The 12486-nt window shown below is 33.2% G+C and overlaps 1 protein-coding gene across 1 annotated transcript; it reads left to right on the top strand.

Moving 5' to 3' along the window:
- The first annotated feature begins 7157 nt into the window (after positions 1–7157).
- Positions 7158–9049, top strand: LOC133801147 (uncharacterized). Its single transcript, XM_062239300.1, has 2 exons — positions 7158–8456; positions 8738–9049. The coding sequence occupies exons 1-2, from the start codon at positions 7376–7378 to the stop codon at positions 8773–8775; spliced, it is 1119 nt and encodes a 372-aa protein (XP_062095284.1). The 5' UTR covers positions 7158–7375; the 3' UTR covers positions 8776–9049.
- Positions 9050–12486: the final 3437 nt, after the last annotated feature.

The raw sequence follows: 12486 nt of genomic DNA, 5'->3' as shown, positions 1-12486 counted from the left end.
AGTTTTAAAAATTAACTTTTAGAACTCGTATTTTGTCAAAATGTTAAATATAGGATTTGATATATGGATTATTTGAACATTGTATTTTGGCCGATTACCCGTTTTAACCCTTTATTTTTATAATTTAACATTTGGACCATATATTTATTCAAAAGGTTAAAAATTATTTATAAAAATTAAATTATATATAATTTATGTTTTTTGTAAGGGTTCACATCATTTTGAACCTTGTATTTTAGCCGATTACCCGCTGGGACTTTTATTTTTAAAAATTAACTTGTGGACCTCAAGTTTTGTCAAAATGTTAAAAATAGGAATAGATAAATCGATTATCTGAACACAATACTTTGGCCGATTACTCGTTTTGACTCTTTATTTTTAAAAATTAACCTTTGGACTATGTATTTATTCATAGTGTTAAAAATTCTTTATAGAAAGTAAATTATATAAATATATATAATTTATGTTTTACTTAAGGGTTCATACCATTTTGAACTTTGTATTTTAGCCGATTACCCGTTTGGACTCTTTATTTTTTTAAATTAACTCGTAGTCCTTGTATTTACTCGTTTGGATAATTTATTGTTAAAAATTGACATTTGGGTCTCGTATTTTGTCAACAGGTTATAAATAAAAATAGATAGATTATTTATTTATTTATTATTATATATAGATATAAATATTATAATTTGAATTTATATATTTTGTAATTCAACTATATATATTTAACGTATTTTTATATTTGTTTATATATACTAATATGATATATATACATAAACTAACAATTTTAGATATACAATTTATATAATTGTGTGCAATTTAAGTGTGTTCCAATCATTACTCATAATATATAGATTAACCTAATAGAGTGTCTATGTTTTTTCCAAACTAACTATATATATCACCACACCATATGATCTTTTATATACCGCTTCAAAATTTTTATTTTATTAGTATATTATGTAGTATATATTTGTAGTTTTTTTTATTATTTTATTTTTTGTTAGTTTATTAGGTATTTAATTAAAAAAATATCTTATTTAAATATCTAAAAAAAATAACGTTTAATGTAGTTTTTGTTTTAAAAAAATAATAAAAATGAATAAAAAAATTAGATTAAAGGAAAAAATAGAAAAAATAATTTGGAGTAATTTTAGAGTGCCACATCATCCTTGAAGCTCTCATTTTTATATATATATATATATAGATTTAAATATGTAGGGTTGATAATTATAACAACTATTGTTTTAAGGCCGCCAAATAACATGCACTGTAATTAAATATTTAATTAATTTAATTGAATAACAAAAAATCAACTGACGGCTGGATTACATTCTCATCAAAAGTCCATTTATAATCTATCCAAGCAATTTATATATAATAAACACTATTCATATAGTCTATAAAATTTATTATAAAATATTTTAGCATACTTTATTGAAGTATACCTATAATGATTGATAATAAGCAACTTTTTTAAACGAAAACAGACAAACAAGTAAAAATTCAACATACGAGTAAAAATATTTTTACGTGGTTAAAAACTCACCACACTCTCTGCCATGGTTTGTTTCGATCTATTAATCGATTGTTTAGCTTTTTATTTTGGAACCTCAATCTCCTTGCCTGTTCTCTGATCTTTCCATAGGCATAAACAAACGAAGACTTTTGAGTCTACGAGAGATGACGTTGGTGCTTCTTGTTTTTCTCATTGTCCAGTGGTTTGTATGAGATAATATATATATATATATAATATAACATCATTGGGTTTAGGTAACGTATCACAACATTATCATTGGGTTTAGGTAACGCATCACAACATTATATATATTAAAATAAATGGAGGAATTAATTAATAGTGTGTATTATTGTGTAAGTCAACTGTAAATTGCATGACCATTACCAACTCCATTTTATAAATAAAAATATTCTCGTCCTAGTGGAGTTATAGTATTATATTTGGAGATATAATTTGTTTAACTAGAGAAAGAAAATTAAGATCACTTTATTATAGTGATGGTTGGTTGGTGATTCAATCATGTTAGAAAAGTTTCTTGATCTTACTTTTTGATTGAAAATCACTACTTATTTGGTTCTGTCTATGTATGGAGATTATTGCTTTAATTTGTGTTCTCCAATAATGTTTTCTGTAGGCAAATCTGCATATAGGTGTGTATAAACAAGAAGAAGAAAGCAAAAAGAGAGATGATATATATATATATATATATTGTAAGAGAAGGTAGTTAAGTTAGGTAATTCTGTTATGCCAAGCAAGGTTAACTTTGTTTAAGTAAAATATGACAATGCTTCTGTTTGGTTACAAAAACATTAATTAGAATATTTTACCTTACAAAATCCAATTCATGACTTGCCCAGTTCAAATGTGTCATTTCGGGTGAGAAACTAGAAGAAAAATTGGATAAGTTTATGATGCAAAATTTTATCTTAATTTGTTTATTCACCATGAGTGTTACTGCCTTGAAATGTTTGATTTTCTTGGTCTTTTCAGAAGTCAATTATTCATCTACTAAAGATACTATTAACAGGAGTATATAATTCTCAATTAAAAAAAAAGCAAGAGTATATAATTGTGTATCAACATGTTTGGAAATAATATGCTCTTCATACAAAGTACAAGTTAGTTTGGTTTTTCATTCTTCATAGCATAGCAGCTTATATATATAAAACGAAATTAGACAAAGCAAACATCTTTCCATGCACAAGATGGCAGAAAAAATCTCTATGCTTTAGTTCAATTTAAAATGATTAAGCTCTATAATAAGCTACAGAAATTAGCTTCAGCTGGTGTTATTTGTTATGTGTTGCTGAAGTGAATGAGCTGTTGACTGTAATATATGCTACTGGTTGATGTAGTTTAATTTGCTTAAAAGTGCATAAATATTTTGCAGGGCAAGTGAATTTTAGAGAGCTTGAGGAAGAATTTGAACGACTTGAGGCCTGCAATGAAAAAGCTGAATATAAGAATTCCGGTATATGACCATTTTCAGGAATTCTTTGCCATTTGAAAATTTGGAAAAATTCCTAGGTGGATGACCTTTTATGAAATTTTGAGATTTGTGTTTTTATACCATTTTGCGGTATCGGCGACTGCACTCAGTCTTAGCAACTAAGTTGCCTACGTATCTCTTTTTAGGAATCAAGTCTAACGTAGTTCCGGGCATTTTCAAAGATTTTATGATACTTTGATAATTAAGAGATGAATGACCATTTTTTGGGATACCATTTATTATGGCTTTTAAATTTTAGTGCACTTTTAATTTTGAGGTAAAATTACCATTTTTGAGATTTTGTGAGGTTAATGACCTCTTTGAAATTTTGGAATGATATTGATTTTGATGAGCTCATTTGGAATTTTATACAATTTCTCATGGTTTTAGAATTTTGTCATTTTGGTGACAATTTTATATCTTGAAATCTCTTTATATATATATTTTTAATAATTTATTTTATATAAAAAGAGATTATTTGACCAATATTTTAATTGATTATTCCAAAATTTGTGGGGAATAATCTAAACTTTTATATCAGGTAATATCATTATTTTAAAATTCAAATTTTATTTTATTTTAAATTTGAATTTAAAATTTTGAGATAAAATCTGACTGTTTTATGTTTTGACTTTTTTCAAATAATGTAAATATTTTAAATTCAAATTTAAATTTAGTTTTGAATTCAAGATATTTTTATTATATATTATTTTATTATTACTTATATATTTGAGTCCACTTAAAGATTTCATAGAAGAGAAGCTAGCACTGTCATTTTTGGATAGAGCACATACATTCGTTTTCTTTCTCATCGTAAGACCCACTCTCTTTTTATTTTCTTTACTTTTTCCTTTATATATAATAAGACACACATATATATATATATATAATGTCTTTTTGTCTTGATATATATATATATATCATACTATTTAGGAACCCAACACAGTCCATATTTTATTTTTTTTTCTCTTGACCGGGACTTCACGTCTCTTTATATATCATCACATAAGTATTTGATTTTTTTTTTATATATGTACATATGCATATATGCCTACGTCTCTTTATATATATGTGTCTGGGTCTAGTTATAAATGAGTGTGTGTAGAAAGTCGAAGAAGAATTTCTACACAGAATTCTGTGATCATTTTTACAAACATATATATATATACATATGCATATAAACATATAGTAAGAGTTGAAGATCCAGAGAATAATTGGGTTTCTCAAAACGAATTTTTAAGCATTTATATTTAGCTTTATGGTAGCATTTCATGATCCTTTTTTTTTGCTCACGTCATTCCTCTGCTAAATACATATATGCATACAAAGACTTTTATATGTTTAGTGAAAAAAAGACTTTATGCAGTCATTAAATCATTAACATCATTATGTTGACTTAGCATGACTTTAATTCTTCATAAAATTAAGCTTTGCTTTGTAAACATGAATATGCTTTCATTGAAGTTTCTGCGTATCAACATACTGCTTTGGTATACATATATAATTCCTTTCTTTTTTTGACTGCCTGATGAGTAGAGAAATTTGATCAACAACCATTTTGCTTATCTAAATTTTCTACACTCGTTTTCCTGATTTTAATGTTTAGCAAAATTTATTTTTTTTTTAAGAAAATTTTGACAACATAACCAGATATGAATTTTATGATTTATCATGTTTTTCATGGCTATATCTCACTTTTGGAGACCTTTTATTGGCAAAGCCTAGGTCAAAGTGGACCATGAACAACATGAAAATCAATTATAATTTTAGGAGAGATTTGGACAGCATAACAACATAGAGAAATCAGATTTTTCCCCTTTCCCCTTTGGCTATATCTCACTTTTAAAGACCTTTTGTGGCTTATAAAGCCTAGGCCAAAGTGGACCAAAGACAAAAGAAGAAAATCACTGAGAAATAAAAGATGTTTGGTATACCAAGAAGAAAATATGGACAAACTTTAGTACTCACTTTGTAGAAATTCTTGAAGATGAAAATCTTAACTCTCTGTATTTTTTCCTTAATTTCTCTCTTGTTTTTTTTTTTATCGTAATCTCTCACACAATTTTGACAGAACTTTTTCCTCCTCTTTTTTTTTTCTCCCCCTTCTGTCTGATTTATTTCCCATTTTATAGACTTTATTTTACATTATGTGAAGAGTGGTGAGAGTGGAATGTGGGAAAGTGGAGAGAAAAGTGGAGATACTCCTCTCCACTAATTTGACTGAACCACTTTTTTTTTATAATAATATATTTAACAATATATTATTATATATATATTTTTTTATCTTTATTTTTTTTTATTATTATTTTTTCGTTCAACAATATATATATATATAAAACGAAATTAGACAAAGCAAACATCTTTCCATGCACAAGATGGCAGAAAAAATCTCTATGCTTTAGCTGAATTTAAAATGATTAAGCTCTATAATAAGCTACAGAAATTAGCTTCAGCTGGTGTTATTTGTTATGTGTTGCTGAAGTGAATGAGCTCTTGACTGTAATATATGCTACTGGTTCATGTAGTTTAATTTGCTTAAAAGTGCATAAATATTTTGCAGGGCAAGTGAATTTTAGAGAGCTTGAGGAAGAATTTGAGAAAAAAATGAAAATCCTATTCACTTGAAACATCTTTGAACGACTTGAGGCAAAGTCCAAGACACGATGATAGCCAGCAATGAAAAAGCTGAAATAAAAGCCTTGAAGTAAACTGTGCATGGAAGGATTCTAAAGTTTTGGATATGACAGAACATTTTGATGGTGGCCCTTGTATCATTATATGTGTCACTCAAACTAGAATTGATGCTGAGAATAGTAAGGTCAATAGCAGAACAGAAAAGGATACAAGAAACTTAGTAGTCCATTTTGAATTAATTAGAATGAAACAACTAAAACACTCATCTGGGTATAAAGTAGTTGCTGAAAAGAGTTTTTGAATGCATATTATTTGTTTCTATCTTGGAACGACACAGAGTAACCTTCTTCATTATGAACTTGAGTTGAACTTGTTTATTGAACTTGTACTAATATATATAGCATGTCATTATATTAGTCTATTATTACTATTCCTATTGTTATGCCTTTGAAATTTTGGTTTTATTATGAAAGTAAGTAAAGCCTTATTAAATATGTTTTTACATTGGAAATGAATGAGTAGATTTCAATTTATGTGAATGTTGAATAGCTGTGAAGTGACATTATACATTGATTTTTTTAAAAAAAAATAATAATAATATCAGAGCTCAAGAGACAAAATTGACCAAGTGTTTTCTAAATGAATTTAGGATGAAAAAGTGACTGTTCATTTAGTATATTAAATTTCTCAGTTGTTACATGCTATTAGTTATACTTATACTGAACCACTATGCAATATAAATCTGAATACATGTTACTGAGACACAAGTTTCTGAGCTGATCAGATAAATAATGAGTTCATGATCATAAGGATTTTAGACGAGTTCTGAGAGAGTTGATCATCATGGAAATAATGGAGACGATGATGAAACATAATTCAATAGAATTTTGGGCTTGTTTTTAAGGGAAGTATTTTGTGTTTGGAGTCCATTTTGACTTGCCTAACTATTTCTCGTGCATGATTACTCTCAGAAGAATTAGTTGTTGAGAGTAGTCTTAATCAGTGTATGGAACAAGGAGTGAGATTGTATCAAAAATGAATATTGGTTTGTCATTATAAAATTGTTGGAATTATACCAAAACCAAACTTATATACTGGTTTGGCAAAAAGTTGTCTACATTAAGTTTGAGCTAGTCCATTACAATGGAAATCAGATTACAAGCCTTCTCATTCATACACCTCAACTTTCTCAACGCAAACATAAACAAGAACTCTCTACACTTGGATGTTATGCATCCAAGTGTCGATTGTCATGGATTTGGCATGAGCATTGCTGGACCTATCCAATCCGCTGCATCATTGGTATTGTTAGAGTTATTATTTGAGGGTATTTTAGTCTTTTCTTAATCATTGTTATTTTATATCTTTTGCCTTATATAAAAGGCTTGGCTTATAAGTTTTGTAACCTAGAATACATTCTCTCTATTTTTTTTGCAATACACTCTAGCCTCCCTTTTCTCTCTTCATCTTTTTGCTATCTCTCATTTGGGTTTTATGGATTGTATTTTTGCATAATTATCATGGTATCAGAGCAGGGTTTATGGAATTGAATTTCTTAAGCGTAATCATAGCTTTGGCTTGGGTCTCCTTCGTATTGCAGCAAATTGGGTCGAAGCATCTTTGCAGTAACTCGGTATGTGATTTTCGTGTTCATTCTGAAATTTTAGGGTTTCGTCATATTGCAGAATTTGGGAACTTTTGTCTGAGATAGCATTTGGAAATTTGTTTCTGAAATGGCAAGTAATAGAGATGATTCCCTTCAATCCATTAGTGTGAGGTTAGATGGAAAGAATTATTCTTATTGGAACTATGTGATGAAAAAAATTTTGAAAGGGAAAAAGATGTGGGGTTATGTTTCTGGAACTTTGGTTAAACCAACAAATAACAAAGCGGATTATGCAACTTTGCTAGAAAATTGGGAAGTGGATAATTCAAAAATTATTACTTGGATAAACAACTCTGTAGAACACTCCATAGGTACCCAACTAGCCAAGTATGAAACAGCGAAGGAAGTTTGGGACCATCTTGCAAGGCTGTATACTCAGTCTAACTTTGCAAAGCAATATCAATTAGAATCAGATATTAGAGCTCTTGAACAGAAAGATATGAGTATTCAAGAGTTTTATTCAGTTATGACAGATCTATGGGATCAATTGGCCCTTACTGAATCTGCAGAATTACGAGCTTTTGCACCATATATTGCTCGTAGGGAGGAACAACGATTGGTTCAGTTTTTGATGGCACTTCGTGATGACTTTGAGGGACTCCGTGGCTCTATTTTGCATCGTTCTCCACTTCCTTCGGTTGATTCAGTAGTTAGTGAACTATTGGCAGATGAAATTCGTCTTAAGTCTCAAGCAGGAAAAGGCATCCTCCCAGCACCCAGTCCCTCTGTTTTGGTAGTTCCTCCTCGACACTTTACTCACCATGAGAATAAACCTCACACAAAGGTTGGAGTTGATGAATGCAGCTTTTGCAAACAAAAAGGTCACTGGAAGACTCAGTGCCCTAAATTAGTAAATCGTGCACCCCAGCAACAAAGACATCAACTCAGACCTCCTCAATTCGGTAATCAACCGCCTCATTATGGTAGCCAACCACAGTTTGGCAACCACTCACAACCTCGACCATACCGTCCTCCGCAATTTAATGCCGCTGCTACTGTACCTCCATCTGACTCGTATGATTTTGGGGCCTCATCTTCCAATCCTGCTCTTGCTGCCCTCTCAGAACAGTTTCAGAAGTTTCTTACCATGCAGCCACATGCCATGTCTGCCTCTTCTTCGGTAGGTCAGCCCCCTACTAGCTCTTCAGGTATGACATCCTCTACATGGATTTTAGATTCTGGAGCCTCACACCATATGTCTCCACATTCGAAATCTTTTGTTTCCTTGTGTCCTGCATCATCTGTGCCTGTCATGACTGCTGATGGTACTCCTATGCCATTAGCAGGTGTTGGTTCTGTTGTCAGTCATCATTTATCGCTTCCTAATGTTTACCATATTCCTAAGCTTTCACTAAACCTTGTATCTGTTGGTCAATTGTGTGATTCTGGTTACTCAGTGTCTTTTTCTTCTACTTCTTGTCATGTGCAGGATCCGCAGTCTCAGAAGCTGATTGGGACCGGCCGTAGGCGGGGGGGTTTATATGTTTTGGATGAGCTGAAATTACCAGTATTTGCAGCTCCTAGTGTTGATCTGTCTTCCTTTCGATTGTCTCCATCATCGTCTAGTTTTTATTTATGGCACTCTCGCCTTGGTCATGTTTCAGCTTCCCGTTTAAGATTCTTAGCTTCTACAGGAACCTTAGGAGATTTGAAAGTTCATGATATTTCTGATTGTAGTGGTTGTAAACTTGCAAAATTTTCTGCTTTACCTTTCAGTAAAAGTACTTCATGTTCTGTTGCACCTTTTGACTTAGTTCATTATGATGTGTGGGGACCCTCTCCTATTGCTACAAAAGGAGGGTCTAGATATTATGTCTCTTTTGTTGATGATCACACTCGATTTTGTTGGGTTTTTCTAATGAAATGTCGTTCTGATTTCTATGATATTTATGATCGTTTTCGAGCTTATGTAAAAACTCAACATGCTTCTGTTATTAAATGTTTTAGATGTGATCAAGGTGGTGAATATACTTCAAATAAATTCTATAATTTGCTTGCTTTAGATGGAACTGTGTATCAAACTTCTTGTACAGATACCCCTGAACAAAATGGTGTTGCTGAAAGAAAGCATAGACACATTATTGAAACTGCTCGTTCTCTTTTATTGTCCTCATCTGTGCCTAGTCAGTTTTGGGGAGAAGCAGTTCTCACTGCAGTCAATCTTATTAATAAGATTCCATCTTCAATCACTTCAGGTTTGTCCCCTTTTGAAAAACTATATGGACATATTCCTGATTATTCTTCTTTGAGAGTCTTTGGTTCTACTTGCTTTGTTCTTCGTCCTAGTGTAGAGCGTACAAAACTGTCATCACGCTCTGCACTTTGTGTGTTCCTTGGTTATGGTGATGGCCAAAAAGGATATCGTTATTTTGATCCAACTTCTCAAAAATTATATGTATCTCGCCATGTTGTTTTTCTTGAGCATATACCCTTCTTTTCTATTCCTGGCACTACTCACAACTTGACCAAATCAAATCTTATTCATATTGATCCTTTTTGCGAGCATACAAGTACCTCTTCTCCTTAAGTTCCTCAAATTGTAGAGTCTGAATCTTCTCCTGCTCCTATAGTCCCTTTTCCACGTCATTACTCTCGCAGGTCTCGAGCTATTGATACTGGTATTTCGCAGGCTGACATTTCTGAAACACCTCCGCCTACAGCTGTTCTAGATCCTTCTGATACTGTAGATCCTCCTCGCTATCCTCAGCGCACTCGTAAGTCTACTAAACTACCACATTTTGTTTATTCGTCTTATTCTATCCCTTTCACTTCATTTTTAGCGTCTATTCATTGTCTCTCTGAGCCTTTATCCTATAAAGAAGCAGTTACTGACCCTCTTTGGCAGCATGCTATGAATGAGGAACTTTCAGCTTTGCACAAGACAGATACTTGGGATTTGGTATCTTTACCTCCTGGTAAACATACAATTGGTTCTCGTTGGGTTTATAAAATCAAGACCAAGTCTGATGGGTCTGTTGAACGCTACAAAGCTAGATTGGTAGCGAAGGGATTTTCTCAACAGTATGGTATGGATTTTGAGGAAACTTTTGCTCCTGTTGCAAAAATGACTACTGTCCGTGCTCTTATAGCAGTTGCATCTGCTCGTCAGTGGAATATATCTCAGTTGGATGTTAAGAATGCTTTCTTGAATGGCGATTTACATGAAGAGGTCTACATGGTTCCTCCTCCTGGGGTCCCTCACAATCATGGAGAAGTTTGTAAGCTTAAGAAAGCTCTGTATGGTCTCAAACAGGCTCCTCGAGCATGGTTTGAGAAGTTCTCCAATGTTGTTACTTCTCTTGGGTTTCTCTCAAGTAATCATGACTCAGCATTATTTGTTAAGTGTACCAATGCAGGTCGTATTCTCCTTTCCTTATATGTTGATGATATGATCATTACTGGTGATGATTTAGATGGAATTGCAGTGTTAAAGTCTCAATTAGCTTCTCAGTTTGAGATGAAGGATTTGGGGCCTCTTCGGTATTTTCTTTTTTGAAAAGAGACAAGGTCAATCAATGATTGACCCCCAAATTCATTAGAAACCCTCACTTAAGGCGGAGGAAAACCATGGATCATTACATAGAAAAACCAATACCTAAAACATAAGTACAAGTTATACATCAGATACGATTCTAATCATGGTCACTATCGTAGGATAAAATACAACCCCAGTCTCTATTGAGATCTTGAAATGAAAGGTTTTTAAAGTATTTTGTCCTATAGACCCATGTTGCAACCCAAAATTTAACTTTATCCCACACCTCTACACTCTTCTTTTCTATATTGTCAAAAATTCTGCCATTCCTTTCTAACCATATTGCCCAAAGGATAGCCAATACAGTAGCTGTCCATAATCTAGCAGACCTCTTCCCCCCATCTATCTTGCAAGACAAGAGATCAACACATTTCTTTGGCATGCACCAGCTTAATCCAAATTCTCTCAGTAATCTATTCCATAGACCTTGGCTAAAAGGACACTGAAGAAATAGGTGTGACAAAGATTCATCAGCATTCTTGCAGCAGACACACCAGCCCGGAGACAACACCTGGAAAGGTCTTCTCTTTTGCATTATCTCCTGAACGTTTACTTTTTCCAAAGCCAACAGCCAACCAAAAACTTTGATTCTAGATGGAGCGCAACCTTTCCACACCAACTTAGCCCAATTTCCTTGTGAATTATACTCGTATGAGACTAAACTTTGAAAGGCACTTTTACAAGAGAAAATACCATTAATCCCAAGAGACCAAATTCTTGAGTCATCCACTACATCAAGAATTGGTTTCTGTTCAAGAAGCTGAAGCAGATCTACTAAATGGGGGGCCTCCCACTCTCTCAATTGTCTTCTGAACTGAAAATCCCATCCAGAGTTAGATCTTGAGAGGCCATCTCCCCCACCCGCCATTTCTTTTACACTCTTTTGTCTCCCATTAGAAATCTGCATTAGATCAGGAAATAGTCTCATAAAGGCTTCATCACCCACCCAAACATCCTCCCAGAATCTGATTCTATTCCCCTTACCAACCTTGAAGCGGACCCTAGTCAGGAATGCATCATACAATGCCGCAATACTCTTCCATGGTCCTCTAAACGACAGAGACTCCCCTCTTTTCGAATCCCAGAAGTTATCAGCTCTCCCATATCTACTTTTAATCACCTTATACCAAAGGGTCTTGTCTTCCAGCGGGAATCGCCACAGCCACTTCATCAAAAAATCCTTATTTCTTGCTTCCAACTGCCCAATACCTAGCCCTCCTAGAAAAAGAGGTTTACACACCTTTTCCCAAGCCACTAGATGCTCACCCCCACCCAGATCACCCCCTTCCCAAAGGAAATCCCTCATCATCTTTTCAAGGGCGATGATCACAGTTTTGGGTGCTCTAAACAATGAAAGGAAATAAGTTGGTAGGGATGATAACACAGATTGAATGATAGTTAGTCGACCCCCTCTAGACAAGTATGCACCCCTCCACCCATCTAATCTTTTCGCAAATTTTGCTACAACCGGTTCCCAGAACGCTTGTTTTTTAGGATTCCCCCCCAAAGGCAACCCTAAGTACTTCAAGGGCCACTGACCCACTTCACACCCTACCGACCTTGCCAAGGAATCAACCACCTCCTCCACCATGTTCAGCCCCAAGATTTGACTTTTACTCATGTTGATTTTCATCCCGGATGCA

Source organism: Humulus lupulus, chromosome 9, assembly GCF_963169125.1.
Source record: "Humulus lupulus chromosome 9, drHumLupu1.1, whole genome shotgun sequence".
Lineage (NCBI taxonomy): Eukaryota > Viridiplantae > Streptophyta > Magnoliopsida > Rosales > Cannabaceae > Humulus > Humulus lupulus.
Note: the sequence above shows the minus strand (reverse complement) of the source record. Positions and strands in the feature narration are given on the sequence as shown.

Coding starts and splice junctions, on each gene's coding strand:
- LOC133801147 (XM_062239300.1), top strand. CDS start 7,376: ATGGCAAGTAATAGAGATGATTCCCTTCAATCCATTAGTGTGAGGTTA. Junction 8,457..8,737: donor GCCCCCTACTAGCTCTTCAG/GTATGACATCCT, acceptor TGTCATGTGCAG/GATCCGCAGTCTCAGAAGCT.